Consider the following 21,861-nt stretch of genomic DNA (forward strand, 5'->3'; position numbering starts at 1 on the left):
ATGAGCATAAATGTTTTAACACAGAGCAGTAGTCCCTGAAATTTGAACACTATACATCAGCCAACTTTTAGGCCGACTTACCTTGCATGAACAATCACATTGAATGGTGTTCTTCATTACAAAATGATATCTGAAAGTTTTAAAGAAACTACTTTTAGTTAACAGCGGCTGCATATAGCATACTAACTACAAAAGTTTAGCCATGCTGCAGACTTGAATGTGTAGTCCCATCAACTTTTGGTAAGGGAGACCAATTTGAATGAAATCATTTAAAGTTTAAACGGTTTAAAGAGTGATTTGGACGGCATTAAAGATTAATGACCACCCCAAATGATTCTTAGTGTTCATTCATTATCATCCGTAGTTAGAAAATTGCGTGTGGAGGAGAAATTCATCTGCAAAGCATTGCCAGCTATTTCACTTCACACAGTCTTAATGTCCAATTCACATGGATGCTGGTGCCAAAAGGGGAAACTGACTGTATTGAAGCTTAAAAAAAAAAAAAAAAGTCAAGCTATGATCGAGGCCTGAATGACTCGGAAGCTGATTCCATGCATTTTTGTTCTGTTTCAATCAATCACATTTTATGTATATAGCACTTTTCATACATAAAAATGCAACTCAAAGTGCTTTAAAACATTCAAAGCAAAACATAGAATTATCTTCAATCAAAGGAAAAGATCAATTATTTAAAAGTTGTTGAAAGCCAAACTAAAAAGGTGTCTTGAAGGTCTTGAGCTTCCTCTTAAAAATATCAATGCCATGATGTAGAGTACTTAAGGTAAGGCACGACAAGGCAGTTTGATTTTTATAGCACATTTCTTAAACAAGGCAACAAAATGTGCACACAACACATACAAGCATTTACAAACACAACAGTTAACAACAATCAAAAGCAAAGCTGAGAAAACAACAGTAGCTTCCAAAAATTACTAGAATATACGTTGACAACATTTGAACACATTAACAGAAAACTTGAAAAACATTTAAAAGAAATAAAAGTGGGTTTCTAAAATATCTAAAAGAAAAAAATGATGTATAATTGTTTAGAGGACCTTAATCAAAGGTATGAGACACTTAACACATTTATTAGACCACCGACTCCTTTTTGTCTCAGAGACCATCCAACATCATGAAGTTCTTTACTGTGGACTTGATCATTTTCAGTGCGTTCTCAACACCTTACCATTTTGAACATGAGGTATTTCAAACTGAATTCACCTTTGTATACCCAAATCTGAAACAGCTCATTCTCCTCTGAGAAGCCAGAAATGAACCAAACACAGCAATCAAACACTTGTTTTTTTCCTGCACAGGAATGCAAGTAGGATTTGACATCTTAATCAAGAAACTATGAAGTGCTTTTCCAAAACAGCCTATTTAAAAAGGCAAGGGCAGCAATAATTATTATATTTTAGCATTATAAATACAATTTCAGCTACTTCTGATCCCTGCTATACTGGGATTAGAGAAACATGAATTTATATTTGGGTAATCACCAATACTATTAATTTAGAGAGGCTGTGGAAAGCACAGCTGGGAAATGCCACGTGGCAGGAATCTTTTTTTTATTATTACTATTTAGTCTCTTAAACAGAGATAAGAAATCCAGGTCAAGAAAGTAAAAACCCTGCCACAGTTTGGCTTTAGCCACAGGTGCTTCTACTCAACCGGCAGGTAAACGAGCTCAGTTGATTAGAAGCACCTGTGGCTCAAGACAAACTGAGGCAGGGTTTTTATTTTCTTGACCTGATTTTCCCATTTCTGCTCTTAAACCAAGTAGTGTAAATACTGCATTCGCTGTGAAACATCCCTCTTAAAAAATGCTCACTATATTATTAAACCTACTCTCAGTGTCGCTGACTTCCAAAACTTGGTCTCAAATTGAAGCCTTGGGGGGGAAAAAAACACACCGAGATGAAGTTAAGTTGGTTGTGCTGGTGGGAGAAAATCAATGAACGTGCCACTGCTCTGGGGAAAATATGTCTGTTCTCAGACTGATGATTTGACATGTTAAAGGTCACTCTGTGAGTCATGTTTGTTCTGCGTTTTGGTTATTAATCCCATTAGGCAGAAAGCTGTACTGTGGCCAGCTACCATTCGCAAAGATAGAATGGACTATGAAAATTGACTAATTTTGTTGTCCATTACAGTCCCCACTCTCTCTTTTTTTTTTTTTTTTTTTTTTACTGAATGATGCTCTCCCCGCACTTGACTCACAGCCTCAGGCACATCATTAGCTGGTGACTGGCAGGTGTTCTTGAATGAAATCCAGCTGGGTTTGAAATGTCAATATGGCTTGCAGAATTTATGGTTAGCAAATCTCCAAAGGACAGCAGAGGATGAAAATGAGTCAAACTGCTCTTGTGAGATACTACAGAAGTGTCGTATATAATCACCATAGTATGTACTAAGTGAAATGCTAAAATCTTACTCTGTCCTCCCGTCATAGCTCTTCAGCGATGTAGCTTACAAAGCCAGAGACCGTGAGGACCTCATTGCTGGCATAGATGAGTTTTTGGATGAGGTGATTGTGCTTCCGCCAGGGGAATGGGATCCAAAAATCCGCATTGAGCCACCCAAGAAAGTTCCCTCGGCAGACAAAAGGTTGGAGTTGTACCTCCCTGCTGTGTGTTTAATCCGCATGAAGCGCTCAACACAGTCACACATTTTGAATGGATCACGTAATGTATCTCATTCTGACGCTCTTCTTCAGGAAGTCAGTGTTCTCCTTAAATGAATTGGGACAGATGAATGGAACAGCAGGTGGAGGAGGAGGCCTGGTTGAGGATGAGGAAATGCCAGCACAACATGAACTGGGAGAGGAACTGGCCTTCACTGGACGGTGCGTTCCCAAATCCGTATTTTTAGGGGACAAAAATGTGACTGTTCATTTATCTTTTTCGGTTGCTCAAGGTTTCATATTTATTTCTGTATAGTCCGCTCCCCCTACGCACACACACAAAGAAATACCCAATGTACACACATACACACACATAAATACCCAGTATATTACTGTACAACAGGGTTGTGTAGACTTTTTATATCCATTACATGTGTGGAGGAGGTCCGTAATGAGATTTTTATCATATTACTGAACAAAGTGTTATTCATGGGAACTGATTTAACATAAGTAATATGTGCATTTAGCTTTCTCACCCCCTGTAATGTACACTGTGGTTATGATGAATGTTATGTATAGTGAGACCCGTCACCTTATAAGATGTTCCAGGTGCACCAGTAATACCCACTGCATTACTGTTTGGGGCAAATCAAGGACATGAAGTTTCGTCGTGGCCAATCAGATACCAATCAGAATCTGTTCATCCTTGCAATTAGTAAATTATTACAGACAATAATCATTAGTATTACCTTTGATAAAAATCTGTTTGAAACAACCCAAAATGTCAACATCACACAACCTCTGCTATCCTAATTTATGTTAAGTACATATCACTCTTTCAAAATGAATTACTAAGTAATAAATCCGGTGTTCATAATGAATGAATAATCACAGACTTATTTTATAGATCATAATGCATCTGTTGTAGGCTTATTTGTTAATAAAACCTTAGGCTGAGGCCTCAGGCAGTGACAGATCTGACCATGCCAGTGGGACTGCTCACACGCTGCCAATGCAAGTTAAATCATTTCGAGCAAACAAGCCAGACGGACACAACAAATAAATAAATGGTAAATGGTAATGTGTGTTTTGAATCCGCATTCTGCACCGGTTATTTGTGTCATAAAACTACCTCTAATATATTATGGAAAATATACTTTTGATTGGGCTGTACAAATTATCGGAATCTCTGCCTGCCCACCCATCAGGTGTGAAATTAAACAGCCAGTTACTGAGTAAAGACAAGTAAATCTGCCTATTTCTGATAATTGGATGTGGTTCAATTCGCCAGTGATGGCTTTACATGAGGTTAATAAATAAACATGCACGATACTCTATTACCTTTGCAAAGGACAAAAATGGATGCCGATACACCTCTTGCAGCTTTACCCACTGTTGTCAGTGTTGTGCATAGATTTGAAGAGGAAGAAAATGATGGAAGGATGGATTGCACTATATTACTGCACAATTCACCATCTGCTTCACTAACTGTGTCTTGTCTGTGTAATAGTTTCTGTGGTGGTTTGTACCTGGACATAAAGCGCAAATTGCCTTGGCTACCCAGTGATTTCTACGAGGGTTTCCACATTCAGTCCATCTCTGCTGTGCTCTTCATCTACTTGGGTTGCATCACTAATGCCATCACCTTCGGTGGCCTGCTAGGAGATGCCACAGAAAACTACCAGGTAAAACACTGCGCATGTCTTCTTATTTTGTTTGGCTGGATGAAAGTAAATACTTACATTTTAAAAAAACTTGCTTTTTGAATTATTTTTGTTTCCTTAAAGCGGAAATCAACCCCAAGCATTTTTTTTTCAAGAATATGTTCCCAGCAGGCCCACTAGTTGAAACACGGCATTCTGATTGATATTGCATTTGTGGAATATGAGTTGAGCAGCAAAATCCATCCATTTTTGACCATCTCAGGGGTCGGCCATTTTATCACTTCTGTCGATTGAAAATGACATCACAACTGCTCAGGGCTCAGGTAATGACGAATCACGGCTCAGCTTCAGAAAACAGGTGAGCCGTGACTGGTTGTTACCTGTATGAGCCCTGAGAAACTGTGATGTCATTTTCAGTCGACAGAAATGACAAAATGGCCGCCCCCGGCGATGGCTAAAAATGGGTGGATTAACTCTTATTCCACAAACACAATATTTGTCAGAATGCCTTGTTTCAACTACTGGGTTTGTATAGAACATTCATTCTTGAAAAATATATGTTTGGGTTGACTTCCACTTTAAAGATGTACTGCGCATGTACATTCATGAATTGGTTCATATATGACTATCATTTGACTTAAAATGATGCAAAAAAGTGGCGAAAGCCTTTGATATGTTGTGTTCAGAGATATTAGTGAAACAGATTCTTCATTTTCATAGTGTTTATTGATTTTCATAATGGGTACCGCTCATCTATCAGACCATTTTGAGGAAACACAATATTTGCAACATTCTAAAAAACAACTTCTAGCGTACAATCTAAAAGCGTACAATCTAAAAGCGTACATTTAGATTTGCATTTATTATTAAAGATACCCATTCACTAAATAGAAATTCACTTTAACTCAAAATATCACCAGTAGAATTTTGGCCTTTACTGTGCATGCAATACCATATAGACAAGACAGAAGTGCCACATACCAATTGATTGTATCGCTAGACCAGATCAATCTTCTATGTGAATGCCTTGTTATCGTCACCTTTGGGAGTCTTGTTTCTTCTTCATTTTGCATTTCCTGTTAACTCTACTGTATTTTAACTACCAAATAAGAGCTCACGCATAGTCGTCCTCCTCCTCCTACAATGTTATCTCTGTTTGTCCCTCTTCTCCTCAACAGGGTGTCATGGAAAGTTTTCTTGGTACAGCTCTAGCCGGCTCTGTGTTCTGTCTGCTCGGGGGTCAGCCCCTCATCATTCTCAGCTCAACCGGACCCATCCTCATTTTTGAAAAGCTCCTGTTTGAATTCAGCAAGTGAGCCTCTTTACCAACTAATGTCAATGCAGTAGACCTGAATGAGGGCGATTATGGAGAGTACTGTACACAGCCATTTTTAAACATAGTACAGAAAATAATTAGAATTTGGAAATGGCTATTAAACTTAATTCTGTGCATGTAAGTTAAAAAATGTACTCTCTGGTTTCCTCCCACATTCCAAAAATATGCATGGTACATTAACTGAACACTCTAAATTGACCCTAGGTATGATTGTGAGTGTGAATGTTTGTTTGTCTGCGTGGGCCCTAGATTTTGGCTAGGGTGCGCACACTTGTACAACCACTTTATCTCAGTTTATTTTTACTTCCCCTTTCAAAAAGATTTTTAGAAAAAATAAATTGAGTTGTACGGGTTATAAGTCACATTAATGGTGGAAAAGGTTTCCAAAGGATTTACCTTGGTCTCATTTTTTATATGACAAAAACCTGGCATTTGAACAGGGTTGTGTAGCCTTTTTATATCCACTACATGTGTGGAGGAGGTCGGTAATGAGATTTGATCATATTACCGAACAAAGTGTTATTCATGGGAACTGATTTAACATAAGTAATATGTGCATTTAGCTTGCATAATACACCCCACACTGTGGTTATGATAAATGTTATGTATAGTGAGACCCGACATCTTATAAAGAGGCTCCAGTTGGCATTCTGTGGCATTAGGCTATCTGACAGCAGGAGTGAACCAAAGTAAAGAGCAAGTTAAACGACCGATCTGTTTTTCAGCAGGGCCAAGTTGTTTATAAGCCTGTGGAGACACTTGTATTGTCGTTTAACAGTAAGATGCAAAAACTGTCTCCATTGGGGAAGAATTTAATACATAGCATCCAAATCGGTATTCTTAATATTACAAAAGCACATCATATGTGGGCTGTGATAGCTTTGTGATCAGGCCATGTTGTACAGTCTCTGACGCCATGTTGTACAGTCTCTGACGCCATGGAAAATAATTTTGCGGATAATGACTGAATTTTGGAGCGAGTAAGTTTGACATGAAAGGATGATAACGTGGACAGAAAGGAGGAGCTCTACCATCAAACATGAATACAAGCACAGCAACAGACCTAAATATGTTATTTTTGATGAATACAATAGTTGATACATTTAAATATGGTGATCTACATTGCCGGATTAAAAAGCTGTTCACCAAAAATACTTGCTATGCATTTAGCTCATTATCAAATTTTAAGGCAAGAAAATTTGGCCCAGTGTCCTTTCTTTAAAGTGATTTTCAATTAACTGTTTGGGATATCTTTTCTGAAGTGGTCATGAAGTTGATTTGTCCTTGAGGGGCTTTAGGGCCTCGAGCGCTAGATATATTGCAGGTTGACTCATTTCCTCCATTCACTCACCATGCTTCCCTGATTTCTCCTTCCGAAAGGAATAACAACATTGATTACATGGAGCTGCGCCTGTGGATAGGCATCCATTCGTGCTTGCAGTGTTTCATCCTGGTGGCAACTGACGCCAGTTACATTATCAAGTACATGACACGTTTCACTGAAGAGGGCTTCTCCAGCCTCATTTCCTTCATCTTCATCTCTGATGCAATCAAGAAGATGGTGGGCTCCTTCAAATACTACCCCATCAACACCAACTTCAAGCCAGACTACGTTACTGCTTACAAGTGCGAGTGCTTGGCGCCAGACCCGAGTGAGTTTATCCCTTCTTTCGGGGACGAATACACTCATCATAAAGTTGGTACATGAAGTGTAGCTTCAAGATTGCTGAGGACAGTCAAGTCAGTAATGTGCACTCCACCAAAACATTTGACTTCCGACGTTGATCTTTTTAACATTAATGCCAGTCAGTGGCAACAATTAATGTAATTTTACATGATAAGCAAGCGCACACCCTTTTGTTTGATTTTCATACGGACTTCATAATATCAGATTGTACATGCATTGCATGAAATGACGATGAGCAATTTTCAAAACAAACAAAAACATTCCCTCTCTTGCAGGTCAAGCAAAAGGTTTTGTAACAATGTGTATCAGAAAAGTCCCAAGACTGGTCTCACAAAGAATGTATTTCAAATCAAAACTACAATTAGCAAGTTTACCCCTTTGACGTAAACCCCCTGGAGTCTAGTGCGCTTTGCCAGCACTCTCTGCCACTCCTCGGAGGATTTTTCTGTGATCCCCGGTAACTCCAGCGTCTCGGACATTTTGATGTCAGTCTCAAAACGTCTTTACTCATTCACTGCCACTGACGGATTTACATGTCTTTTCACAGTCCAGCCATTCAATCCCAGGAATTTATTTATATGTATTTTTTTTTTATTTCAAGCGTTAGAGTAAAAGAGGGTCTGGAAATGAGTTAAAACGGGTCAACCTTAAGCTTGGGAAAGATGAAAATGTCACACAGATCCAGCTCATTTTTCATTTGGATTTGAAATACATCCTTTGTGACACCAGTCCTGGAACTTTTCTTACATGCAATAATTTCGGCAAACATTGATTTCTGTAACTGATTTGTCTCTTGTTGGTTTTTGGCATGCTTAACAATTTGGCTGCTACCTCTTACAAGTGAGTCCCCTTTTCAATGGACGGCATGCCTCACAGGTTGCATTCTGCTGCATTCTGATTATGACGTACATTTCATTTCTATTCCTTTCTGTTCCCCTCCTCATTTACTCTTTATGTCTCATTAAACCCTCGGCTTCAACCTGTCCTCTCCAACTCACAAACAGTGGCTGCAATGATCTTCAATGGTTTAGTTCCAATGCCAGATAACAGCTCTAGTGTCTCTGGGGTAAGTGCTTATTTTCACTGCGTTTTCATCTAATGCTTTATTTTGGAGCCATTTATTTCAAGTTGAAAGCGAAGCGGAAATCCCAGTTACAGATGTGTTGTTTTTACTCTTTCATTGTGATTAGAGGTTGTCTTGTTGTCCTGTTACTTTCTTTCCTTTATCACCATCCATCCCATAATCCTCACACTCCCTATGTCTTGCGTGGATTACAATGTCACACACAAATGTCACGGTTTATTTGGAAATAAAAAAAGATACAATAAAAAAACGTTTAATTCAAGCACCTTGCTTTTTTTCACCCTGTCTTTGTCTCTGCACCACTGCCACCCAACCACTGCGCAGTTGAATGTGACAGCTCTGGACTGGAGCCAGCTGAGTAAGAAGGAGTGTTTGAAGTACGGGGGCTCTTTGGTGGGGAATTCCTGCAAGTACGTCCCGGATCTGGCACTTATGTCCTTCATCCTCTTCTTTGGAACATACTCCATGACTGTCACCCTCAAGAAGTTCAAGTTCAGCCGCTACTTTCCCACTAAGGTGACCAAGCGACCCTTTAATAGCTGTGTAATATAGTCTTTTGTTATCCGCCCAAACTTTAATTCAATATTTTCTCAAGACTTGTGCAACTTCCTCCTCGTGAGCAAGCTGCTCCAGCTGTCTCAGAACTGAAGGTGCCTTCAGTCTGCACGTTTCAGATCTGTCCACAAATGTTAAAAAGGATTTTGATTGGGGCCCATGGTGAATAGACCAATGTATTGTTCTGAGCCATTTGGGGGTTTGGGGTCTTTATCCTGTTGGGGGACCCACAACCTGTGGCTGAGACCAACCTCTCTGATGCCGGGCTGCACATTTCGCTTCAGAATGCCTTGATGGTCTTGAACAGGGGTGCCCAAGTCCGATCCTCGATAGCCCTTGTCCAGCCTGCTTTAGATATCTCGCTCCTCCAACACACCTGATTCAAATGATCAGCTCATCAGTCAGCTTTGCACAAGCCTGATAATGATCCTGAGGAAGACATCTAAAATAGGATGGATAGGGGCTCTTGAGGACCAGACTTGGGCACCCCTGGTCTTGAGGTTTCATTGTACCCTGCACAGATTCAATACGCCCAGGGTCAGATTTAGCAAAGCGGGTCCCAGAATGTCACCAACCCTCTTCCACGTTTCACTGTAAAATGTTCTTTTCTGTGTAGACACAGTACAGGCAAAAGGGTTACTAGAAACTGACAAGACTGGACAAAGCTTCTGGCAGGTTTTCCTTTGTAGAGATGAGACACTGGTGGAGCCTTCTGAGTCTTCACATCAACTCTATGTTTAAAGAACCCAAACAGAAGCTTACAAAGAAAACAATAAAGTAGTTACAGTGAAGCATGGAAGAGGCTTGCTTATTTTCTATGGCTGTGTGGCTGCATCCCACATGTCGTCTTGAAATCTCAAGACTATCATGTCATTCTGGAGCAAAATTGGCTGCCCACTTTTAGAATGCTTGGTCTAAACTGCAGATCATGGGTCTTCCAATAGGATCCTAAACAGAGAACACAAAAACAGTGAAAACAATCCAAGAATGGTTGAAAACAGAACAAAACATTCAGACAAAACATCCAGTTCCAATTCTGAAGTGGCCTGAGATGATCACTGATCCAAAGCCTATTGAATATCTGTGGAGGATGGTGGGAAAAAAAGCAGTCTTTAGAAAGTACCCTTCAAACCTGAGAGAAATTATTTGATTGCGGTAATCACCTCAAAAGGCTATACAAGAGAAAAAAAATGCCTCTTTTGTTTTGGAAAATACTTTCGTTGCGTAACACACAAGCATAAAAACAGACAAAAACAATAACAGTGCTCCTTAATCATCTGTTTCAAAATATGAAAACAAACAAATTAAACAAACATGACTGTGAGACCACTGATCTTTGTTTGTAATGTTAACTATGTCTAATAACAGTGGTTTGTGTTTTTGGAAATGCACTGCTGCAGAAAACTGGAACAACTGAAATATTTAGTATATAACTCACCATAATGTACAATCAATTGGAGACCTTCACAGCGTGTGGATCAAAAATTGTTTAAACCATTATTTAAAAATGAAACAGTCTGCTGAAAGGGACAAAACATTTTTATATTTTGTCTGCGACCCAACAGAAAATGATCAACGGTCCGGCAATAAGGCACTCAGAAAAATCGAAAAGGCATATTGCCAAAATCAGTTACATTAAAGTACATCAAGACGTGTTACGGAACAAGTTTGTAGATTACGCTTGCTCCGATTTAGAGTTTGTAATGTCCCATGTACTGCGTAAACAGCACGTTACTACACAGGTGGAGAAGCAAATCCAAGCAACCCTTGAACCTCATCTACTCACAATGCATTGCATGCCAGCAAGATCAAAGTCTCTACTTATCTTTAAAACCATCTTTACAAAAATGTTAAACTGTTGTTTCGCTTCAAATAGTTGAATAAGCTAATTTCCAATGTTTTAGTGGATTTTTTTTTTTTTCATAATTTGCAGATGGAAATTCCCAAATTTCAGAGGTTTGTTGTCATACAGAGTGTAGAAACACTGTGATTAGTGACCATATTGTACCATAATAAAACTTGAGTGGAAATGGATACATATTGGACAACCTTGCCAATGCCACCCAGCAATCAGTCTATTTTAATAAATAATTTAATGAATAAATACTCTTTATTCTTTACTTGTTGGACACCAACTGAGTTAGTAGTTGCCTGTTTACATGTCAGCGACTAACCTGAATTCCGTGTTTTCCGTCTGACCTTGTCATTGCGTTCAATTGTCAGTTGTCATATTGTTTTGTTTTGTTTGCCTCTTATTCCAGCTTAGGAAACTCATCAGTGACTTTTCTATCTTCATGTCAATCATGACGTTTGTGGGCCTTGACATGCTGATGGGGCTTAAAACCCCCAAGTTAATTGTACCGACAGAATTCAAGGTACCGCCTGTATTTATTCTTTTCCCGGCCCCCTTCCGTACCCATCCCGCATTTTTTTTAGCTTCATTTGTGAACACATGAGTCCGTCAAAATTGTCCTTTTCAGAACATTAGCATTTGATTTTGTGCATAAGCGTCAGTCTCGCACAGGGTGCAAATTAAATGATTGGTTCTTCACTGTAATCTAACAGGTATTCAGGGTGTTTCATCTGAGGCAGCTCACTGTGAAAATAGGGCATATTATGCCAAAAATAGCTACGAGGGTGAATACAAAAGTCACATGCATGCACCAGCATGTTTCCAGCGATTACTTTGCATTTAAAGATGCTCCTTTCACCACTTGTTGGTTCACGGTTGTAACACACTAGCGTCAAACTCCGGTCCTCGAGGGTCACTATCCTGCATGTTTTAGATGTTGTTTCCCCTGTCCAGCACACCGGATTCAAATGACCAGGACCGCTAACAGGCTCCCGCAGAGCTTGCTGATGAGCTGATCATTTGAATCAGATAGTGGCCCTCCAGGACCGCAGTTTGACACCTGTGGGATTGTACAACATGATGTTGTTTACTTGTAGACATGATTGCACCAGAAGCTTTCATAGAACTCTGCCATCACAAATTGAGAGGGTGTTATCAGCAAAATAAATTACAGTAATACACCAACATATTGAATGGCTACTTGGGAATCTTTTGATTGCGTTCATTTGAATCCATCATGAAAATGGCCAACCACTCCAAAAATAATGTCGGGTACAGAATAGACAGGCAATTTCAACATGTAAATACTAGCATAACAAAAGAAAATCAAATTTTTGAAAAAGCTGACCGAGCTTCCTTTTGCGAGTAAATATACCGTTATCTCCTGACTGGATGATGGAGTATTTAACGACTTGTTTGAGAATTAATGTGGAAATGAAGGGTCTTCTTGTCTCTAACTAGCCAACTCGGCCTGGTCGTGGCTGGCTGGTGTTGCCGTTTGGGAAGAACCCCTGGTGGGTTTACTTGGGAAGTTTTGTCCCTGCCCTCCTTGTCACCATCCTCATCTTCATGGACCAGCAAATCAGTGCTGTCATTGTCAACCGCAAGGAAAACAAACTAAAGGTAGGTAGGAATAATTCACTTCCAAAATAAAACATAATTGGAAATAAAAAAATAGCTCAGTGGAAAAGAAATTGGATTTTGTAGTAGCGCAAGGTGTGGTGTTGAATCCCACTACAGAACAAAAAGCTACAGTATATGGAAATTGTTACTTTGTTTGCTGTAAAACTGCTCCCTAAACCCCATCAAGGTAGGAAACATTCCAAACTCCCCAGAAGTTCAACTCCTGAGCTGCTTTCATGCAAAACATATCAACTACAGTAGATTGACAAATGAATTTCATTTCAGGAATCCAAATGATAGTAAACATTGAAAGTAAAACAATATATATACAAATAATATAATAGAAATAAGTAAATGTTACTGAAGATTTTTAATTACTACTGATGCCACAGGTGATGCACAGAATATGGTACCGCATACACAGTATTTACTTGCTTTCTATATGGGCAATCCTCAACAGACATTTGATTCTGAATGCAGTCCGACACAAGATAGCTGAGACAAAATGGCATTGTATTGCATTTCAGATTCCTGCCTCAGATGCATAGCTATCTGTGTGTGTACATTTATACGAAGTACTGCATATACTTGCTGTAGGTGCCATATCAATTTTTAACCTTTAAAGCATTGATTTTTGGTACCATTATAACAAGATTCTCAAGATTTTAGAAATTCTCTCCATAAGACTTAATAAACAGTTTTACCTGACCTGTAATAGTGTTAACGGGAAATGTGGGCTCACTAATTGGCCCTCAAAGTAACTTCTGCACTTTATGGTCTATCTATTCTAATAAGTCTCTGATCCTTGGGTCAACATCCCTGTGACCATTCATAAACAACATAAGCCAAATGTTCTCCTTTCCACAATTGACACTTCCAACGTACCTTTTGTCCACTCTAGTTTCAGCACATAAAAAGCAAAGAAATGAAGAACAATAGCTTACTGTTAACTACGATCCTGTGCCTGGTGTCCCGGCAGAAAGGCTGCGGCTACCATTTGGATCTATTCTGGGTGGGGGTCCTGATGGCCACTTGCTCCTTCTTGGGTCTGCCCTGGTATGTAGCTGCCACCGTCATCTCTATCGCTCACATCGACTCGCTGAAGATGGAAAGCGAATCCAGTGCTCCAGGAGAGCAGCCACAGTTCCTCGGAGTCAGGTCAGCAACAGTATGGATGTATGGATGTCCATGTTTTTACCTGTGGAGTCAAATCCTTGCTAAGTTATTTATAGCAGAAGAAAACAAAAGTTTTTAAACTGATATTTTTTACGTGTCTTTGCCAATAATTTTGAATTTTCAGAGAACAACGAGTGACTGGCATTCTGGTGTTTGTTCTCACTGGGGTCTCCATCTTCCTTGCTCCAGTTCTAAAGGTAAGAACACTCAGAATAACGTGCTTGTGCTTTTAAAGTCTTTTAGTCTTCGTTTGGACCCATTTTAAATCCATCCACTTGTGTTGTACCAGCTTCTAGCTCCTGCTAAGCTAACATGGGTATTTTCATATTTCGTCTCCCTTGCCAGGATGCCGTGAGAGGCCATCAGCGAGTAAACAAAGGCATTAATACACTGCCTAGCTGGGTTTTATTGACTGACTGCTTAACAGTTGCATTTAAAATGCTCATTTGAACGCAGTGTGCTTTCACACACGACATGCACCACCCACATACTGGAAGTCAAGACAAACTTTAGCTTGTTTGAGTTCCCAGGCACCGCTTCCTTCAAGTTGTATTCTACCTTATATTGCTATTGCACACTCAACATTATACGTCCTAAAAATACTATCATGGAGGTAAGTCTCCATTTCATATTAATATGCACTTAATAAATGAGGTTAGTTGGCTCATTTATTGCATCACTCATGGCTATAGACCTTTAAAGAGGAAGTCAACCCAAACATATTTTTTTCAAGAACATGTTCCTAGCAGGCCTACTAGTTGAAACACCTGAAATGTTGTCATTTATGTCAACTGAAAATGACATCACAATTTCTTAGGGCTCAGGTAACGACCAATCACGGCTCAGCTTCAGAAAACAGGTCAGCCGTGATTGGTCCTTACCTGAGCCCTGAGTAGTTGTGATATCATTTTCAGTCAACAGAAGTGACAAACTAGCCGCCCACAGAGATGGCTAAAAACGTGTGGATTAACTGTTATTCCACAAACGCAATATTTATCAGAATGCCTTGTTTCAACTAGTGGGCTTGAATAGAACTTATTCTTGAAAAAAATATGTTTGGGTTGACTTCCACTTTAAAGGCCATGATTGATGCAATAAATTTGCCAACCAACCCTGCTTATTAAGTGCATATTAATATGAAATGGAGACTTACCTGCATGACACGGGGGTCCTTCTGCAATAAAGCATCGGGATTGATTTTAAACAAACAAGACAACTTAATCCAGCAAACTCATTATTGTCTAAAAAAAAAAACACCCAGACGTTAAATAGAGGCGACAATTATGCCACACATACAGCTATGGCAAAACGAGGAAACTGAAGTAGTTTTACCACGCTTCTGCAACACTTCTCAAACATAAGTTGAATTTAAGAGTGACAGTGTGTGTGTTTTTTCACGGCTTCAAATTGGCTAAAATTACATAAAAATGACAGCTGACATGGGGACGGACCATTTCTATCAATTTGTGGACAAAAATGACCATATTTGGGCATATGAGGTTTCCGCCAGCAGCGACGATATATACATGTGTGATATATAAATGATATGTGATTTTATTGTATTTGTACTTGCACTCTTCTTGTTGCAGTTTTTGTTCTCTGATGTAGTGTATTTTATGAATTTGGTACTTATTATTATTAATAATTATAATATTATCATTATTATACTTATTAAAAATCAGTCTAGGGAAATCCAACAATGAATGATTAATTAATACTACTGGCAGAAATAGAGGGCCCTAAAATCAAGTTTTGTTTCAGGCCATGGATGCTTGAGGTGGCTCTGAACAAATTTCAACACTTTCCAAATGAAACAGTGGATCTTTGGCTATAGTTCTGTGCATCAGTTGTGGAGCATATCAGACCAGAAATACAGTTTCACCCATATGGGCTGTACAATTAATAAAAGTGAGATATTTATCTTTGTATGTATCACAGAGTGCCGTATTTGTTTGTTTGACCATCTGTTCCTTTGTTAGCTGCCTACTCCCTGGTTCGTGGAGGATAACAGTCTGGTGGTGCTATTTTGATTCTGGGGGGAGGTGGATGGTTCCCCCGCCTCAAACAATGAAAATAAATTGCATGTTGTTATTTTCGCTTGGCTCACGCGCAACCCCTCTACGGGACATGGTTTTATTATGTCTAGATGACTGCTCTGAACTGAAAAAGGATCAGTAAAACAACTGCACTGATGGAGGCCCAAGACTTACGCAGTACTGTGTATTAGCTTTTATTTACTTCTTCATGACACACTATGGGTGGTTAAACATTATCGTTTATGTGAACTGATTTTTTTCTTCCTCTCTTCAGTACATCCCAATGCCTGTGTTGTACGGCGTCTTCCTCTACATGGGAGTAGCTTCCCTCAGCGGAATTCAGGTATTCACGGTTGCATGTCATTATTACATTTTTGAATTGATGGAGAGCAGGAAGCAACTCATTGCAAGCTGATAAAAACCAACCAACCAGCAGGCAGATAGCTCAAATGGCAGCTTACTCATTTAAAGAAACAAATTGTAGGACCTTTCATGCACTAACCATCCACTTTATTAGTTGTAATATTATGCCATTTAGATTGTGTTTATATTACCAAAGGAAATGTGATTCATTTTTTTGATTAAATAGTCTTTACCAGCCCTGCGATTGGCTGGCAACTAATTCAGGGTGTCCCCCCGCCTACTGCCCGAAGCCAGCTGGGATAGGCTCCAGCGCGACCCTTGTGAGGAGAAGTGGTATCGATAATGGATGGATGGATTGTCTTTACCAGAGCTGGGCATTTTACTAAAAAATTGTGGTCCGTCCGTTTGTTGCCTTCGGCCTACAGCCGGGGCACTCTTCCGGCGTCTGTTTATCTGCCAGTTTGTTCGGCTGGACCAAATAGTAATCGCCTATCAGTCAGTCTATCATTTTATACACGCTTCTGTTAGCGCTTCTGTCGATCAATCGGCCCCCCGTCCCCCGCTCCATACAAGTCATAGTCGAACAGATTGTGCGCTGTTGCGGAGCGCTATGACTCTATGGGAATTTTGGGGAATGTGCTGGAGCACCTCAGAAGTGCAAAGCAGTCTGGCTTTACATTTTTCCTTGTCAGTCATTGTCATCAGGAAGGAAGAGTAGGGCCGAACGGCAAGCAAAAAGGAAGGAAATTATGGAAATGGCTTACCTCTTCGATGCAGGCAGTGGGCTCGGGATTGTCATCCGTGGGACCAAATGGCCCCCAATGAAATGTTTACTACATATGAAGGTAAAAGGCTTCACCTTGCTGGCGTTAAATTGGTCTTTTGGATTCCCGCACAAGTTGACCCATCATTCACATTTATCCCTCTGACTTTTTGGCTTCGGGAAACGAATAAAGAATACATCCTTCATATGTGGACGGTCGTAGTGTCGGGAGTTCTTTCTGCAAGTTCCACAGCAGCAGTGTTTACTCGGCATGTTTCTTTCTGAGGTAAACGGGCAGAATACAAGCAGCACGAACAGGAGTCGTCTACGAGTGTGCATCTTTACTTGTCTATGTTGACCTTTTTCTGCTCGATGTGACGTCACGCGGGGTAAAAATAGCACTCGCGCGGCACGCTATTAGCGTTTTAGGTAGTTAGTAATTAGTTTACCGTTTATCGCCTGCAAAATGGGCATCTGTTACAGGCGGATAGACGGACCGGTCCGTCGGCTAGGAGGAATGCCCAGCTCTGGTCTTCGCTACATATGTAACAACGTTCACTTTGGATTGACACTGTAAGTGTATTAGTTCAATAAGACAATCATTACCGTGATTGTAGTTGGCAGTGCACTGCATCACACTGAGGGCACTTTTGAGTATTTTGACCATCTAATTTAGCGACTTGTAAATAGGTAATCAAGATCTCTTAAAAACTCTTCGTATGATAGTGTGCAATGCCATACAATTATCCTCCTTTTGTGAGTGCCAATCAAACGTTTTTTTTGTTTGTTTTTTTTAAATGAAGGCAGCATTGTACTTTTGATAGCTCTTGTATTGTACCTGATTAGATTATGCTGGTTGGCTTAAACATGATGCTTTTCGATATCTTCTGGCCGTGCAGCTGACACTTAACCATGCCTGAGCCACACAGCCTGAGCTGTGACACATAAGCGAACCCTCCAAATATTCTGTTATTGCTCATTCATTTTATAGGTCTACATTCGATTAACTTCTTCACCCCTCTGCCATATGCTTAAATAATTCATGCTCTGATAATGCATTCCGTCTGGACCTGTATAACAAGTGACCCAAGATAACTTCTGCAAAAATTTGCCCGGGTGTTTGAAAGTGACACTACCTGGTTTTATTCACCATCCGCAGTTCTGGGACAGGATTAAATTGTACATGATGCCATCCAAGCACCAACCTGACCTCTCCTACTTGCGTCATGTTCCTCTGAGAAGGGTCCACCTGTTCACCTTGATCCAGATCATATGCCTGGCTGTACTCTGGATACTCAAATCCACATTTTTAGCGATCATCTTTCCGGTTATGGTATGTATGTAATAATCATTTTTAAAACCATAAGGCACATTTTAAGATTCTTATTAGATGAAATGTCTTGTGTATGCTCTAGAAGTCGTCCGATTCATGGCTGCTACAACAGTACATGGCCATGAAACAAACTGTAGAACATGGACAAGCTATGTATATTAAGTGTGCATGTGATTCATGTTAATGCCATCTTCAAATGCCATCCAACTACATCATACTCTATATAGACCACAACCTGCCTATGAGACAAATGTTGGTGAGAATATGAACATGTGTATGTGCATCGTGTTGCATTAAACTTCAGATCCTGGGTCTGATGGTCGTTCGCAAAATGTTGGACATGGTCTTCTCCCAGCATGACCTGGCTTGGCTGGATGACCTTCTGCCAGAGAAAGAGAAGAAGAAGAAGGATGATGACAAGAAGGGGGGGAAAGATAAGAAAAGACCCAAATGTGAAGTCAGTGAAGAGGTGAGAAATATGAACTTTTGCTGCCCCCTGCAGGCCACGACTGATCTTGTTTTGTGTGTCTGTGCGTGCATGTATTGTTTTACAGGATAAGTACAGCCCTTACTCCAACCATTCACCAAGTTCAGATTCAGACTTGGATCGCAGGTACTGTGTCCTCAAACTGCACATCCCCTACAAAGATCTGGTCTATCCTGATGGTGTACAGTCTGAGTGGGGGGCATACTGCCAGCCGTCTGCCACACACCACGCTCCTTAACGCACACACACCCACACCCACACACACGCTCACAATGTTAGCCATTTTCGTAGTTGCTTTTAGTGATGCACTTGTATAGTGGAAATACTGATGGGAATCCAAGTTGTGGTGGTCAAAGCATTGAAAAACAGTGGAACCGCTGAGGTTCACTCTAACGATTTTAACGTCAAATTTAGAAGCTCATTTTTCTGTCGTAAAAGAAGAATGACATATATCCATTTCAGGTCCAAGCCGCCATAAAAATATTGATTAATCAGACAGGCAATGTTGTTGATTAAACATGCAGTAGGTGATTAATATATTATACCAATCAGACTTTCTAACGAGTGATAATTGAAATATAATATTCATTGTTGACATCAATCAGAAAGGCACAATGCAAAATTCAGATGTGGCTCTGGCGTCTCACTTTTTAACATTCTTCATGTCTGACAAGTGTAAAAATAAGTTAACAAGACGTTAGCAGCCTTTTTTTTAGATTGGGATGCTGCAAAACTTCCAAATCAGAGCCATAAGAGAAGTTCGGGTTGCAAGATACTCTTTTCCATTAACACAGAACTGCTGCAACTGTGTGCACTTTCATAAAGTGACAACTTCATCCCACAATCAGATAATGACATGCGCAACATGGTGGTGTGGCTTGTAAGACGTGTCAGACGGCGACATTCCTTTTAACACAACAAGGCAGAGGACGTGAGTGTTAAGTGTGAAACTTAACAGCCCTGTAAAATGTTGATTATTCAAACTCAAATGCAAATGAGGTTCCACTGTAGTGAAAATATTTAGTGCATCAGCGGTGAATCATAAAAATCCCTTTGACATTAGACTACTGACATGGCACCATTTGAACAACTACTCGCAGTACATTTTAAGTAGAAATGTGACAAGATTCCCCAAAAAATGAGTGTTACGACTCTAGTTTGAATGGCCACTTCAACCTGAGTACAGTGCACCAAGAATTTTGAAAATAGGATGATGGGTCCTGGAGAAATCAAGGTTTTTGTGAAGGGGAAACAATCACCTTTTTGGGAATGTTTTTGTGTGATATCACCAAGAGAAAATCGTTTCAAAACGCCTTGAAATTGTAGTAAAACAGTACAAGCTGATTATTTCTCCACATATCTCCTCAACGCTCTTGTTTGGCCTGCTACGCGGGCAACCCCTCCTCCGATTTGCTGACAAATTTCTGTTAATAATATTAACCAAGAAGCTTGCGTGATGTTTCAAATAATGCCATTTGCCCTAAAAACTCCACTTAAATAGCTCAAATGGAAGATTATTTGTGTGAAGGGCAGTGTGGGCAGCAGAATAAGTCATAATTGTTTTTTCCACCGAATTTATTTATGGAAGATTTTAGAAGTGCTTGAAATGCTCATTTCATGTCTTTTTTAGTGAAGATTCCACAAAGGCGGCAGCCACTTGTCCCCTTGCTACTTTGAGGGAGAAACTAAGTTTTATGACACTAAAAACATATTTTACTGAAACTCATCTTCTTGTTCCAAAGGTGCAAGAAATGAACTCGCCTTCATCTGCAGCTCACGCTTATTTTTGATTTTAGATTGAAAAAGTATAAAGTATACAGTTTTGATTTATCGTCCAAAAGTGTACACATCCATCCATGCAAACTATCTCAGGCCTGAATACCATCACCATACACTTGGGCATTTATTTACTGCCCAATTCTTTTGGTGCACCTCCATTGTCTGATGACATCCAACACAGAGGCTGGAACCATTACTTAGATTTGGAAAAATATTATAAGTATATCTGAGAACAATGAATTTGTGTTGGTATAATAGTTGAATGTAAATAACACTTCTTTTGTCTTTTTATTTTGTTTCTTCTAATTCCCTTATAAAGCTAGTTGATATTAGAAGGTCTGCGATGACCCATGAGTCTTTTGCTTCCCCCGATATAATTTTGTGTATTATTATTGGATGAGTTGTAAATAAATAATAGACAATTGGCGACATAGTACGTTGAGCAATTGTGCGTACAAGTGTGGCGTGCTTGGGCTGAGTTGTAATCCCACACAGCGTCCTCTCCATGCACTTTAAGGCAATGCAGATCATTCGAATCCTACTTGCTGTTGAACGTTGGCTTCTTTTCTTCCTGTGCTGTGTACTAAATGTTTCACGGTATGTGCACTGGGATTCATGTTGTATACCTTGTATAATGTGTATAACTTTTTGAAAGACAGAGGCTGTGAAAATAATTCAAATGTATGCTGTATATTTGCTGTCTGTAAGCCATTGGTTAGAATTTGTATCTTTCCGTGTTTAGCATCATGTAATGCATGGATAATAAGAATAGAAGAGATCTACAAATAAAGGACACATTTCATGTTTAGAAGATTCATTCCTAGATGTTTTATTTCGAGACCATATATGTCAAGAACCATTATTACTTTGGTTGTTTCTTTTTTTCACCCATGTTCCAAAACTCTTGGGCAAATCCATTATAATTGCTTGGAACTTTAATTTGCTGATCTTCCCTCCTTTAAAGTCAAAGTACAGTAGATAGATGTGGCACTTTTGTCCTACAAATACATATCACCTTTTATGCCTCATTTTTGTTGTTGTTGATTCCTTGTAAGCAAATGGACCGTCATGTCTGCATTGCTTTGAAAGAGGCATGGTTTGGAAAGAAAGCAAGCACCAATTTGACTGCAGTAGATTATGGTATATGATGCATGTACAAATACAATGTGAAGTAGTTTAGCATACAGAAATAAATCACCGTACATTGCTAGTTATACAGTGTCTGTTTGACAAGTGACAGGCTAATGAACAATAAAGTAACTTATTTAGGCAAGAAAGTATGAATTGTTTTGTCGTTTTTAAATAAAAATCTTTGGCACAAGAGATAACCATTTAAAAAAAAATTGTTGTAGTTTGGAATTGAGCTGTAAAATTTGACCCACGTACCTAAAGTATCGTCGCTGTCCTGTGAAAAACACTTATGTCCATTTTTTTCAATGTTCTTATTTTACCTGAATGGTGTTTCCGCGTTACAAACATTGCATTAATGTGATTTTTTTT

The 21,861-nt window shown here is 39.5% G+C and overlaps 1 protein-coding gene across 4 annotated transcripts in view; it reads left to right on the forward strand.

Moving 5' to 3' along the window:
* The window catches only part of slc4a5a (solute carrier family 4 member 5a), a 53,239-nt gene that overhangs the window by 30,231 nt on the left and 1,147 nt on the right, over positions 1-21,861 (forward strand). For 3 of the 4 annotated variants that reach the window (XM_086029949.1, XM_086029950.1, XM_086029951.1), the window contains exons 11-25: positions 2,453-2,607; positions 2,717-2,845; positions 4,134-4,308; positions 5,466-5,599; positions 7,004-7,275; positions 8,342-8,376; positions 8,719-8,910; positions 11,211-11,324; positions 12,263-12,424; positions 13,404-13,582; positions 13,725-13,797; positions 15,911-15,979; positions 17,922-18,095; positions 18,400-18,564; positions 18,650-18,708. In XM_086029949.1, coding sequence (XP_085886075.1) covers positions 2,453-2,607; positions 2,717-2,845; positions 4,134-4,308; positions 5,466-5,599; positions 7,004-7,275; positions 8,342-8,376; positions 8,719-8,910; positions 11,211-11,324; positions 12,263-12,424; positions 13,404-13,582; positions 13,725-13,797; positions 15,911-15,979; positions 17,922-18,095; positions 18,400-18,564; positions 18,650-18,708 — 2,087 coding nt within the window. Of the gene's footprint in view, positions 1-2,452; positions 2,608-2,716; positions 2,846-4,133; positions 4,309-5,465; positions 5,600-7,003; positions 7,276-8,314; positions 8,377-8,718; positions 8,911-11,210; positions 11,325-12,262; positions 12,425-13,403; positions 13,583-13,724; positions 13,798-15,910; positions 15,980-17,921; positions 18,096-18,399; positions 18,565-18,649; positions 18,709-21,861 lie in introns of all 4 variants that reach the window. The other variant, XM_086029948.1, reaches the window with a different exon arrangement.

The sequence above is a fragment of the Filicampus tigris genome, chromosome 5 (assembly GCF_054856515.1).
Source record: "Filicampus tigris isolate MCC_2025a chromosome 5, RoL_Ftig_1.0, whole genome shotgun sequence".
Lineage (NCBI taxonomy): Eukaryota > Metazoa > Chordata > Actinopteri > Syngnathiformes > Syngnathidae > Filicampus > Filicampus tigris.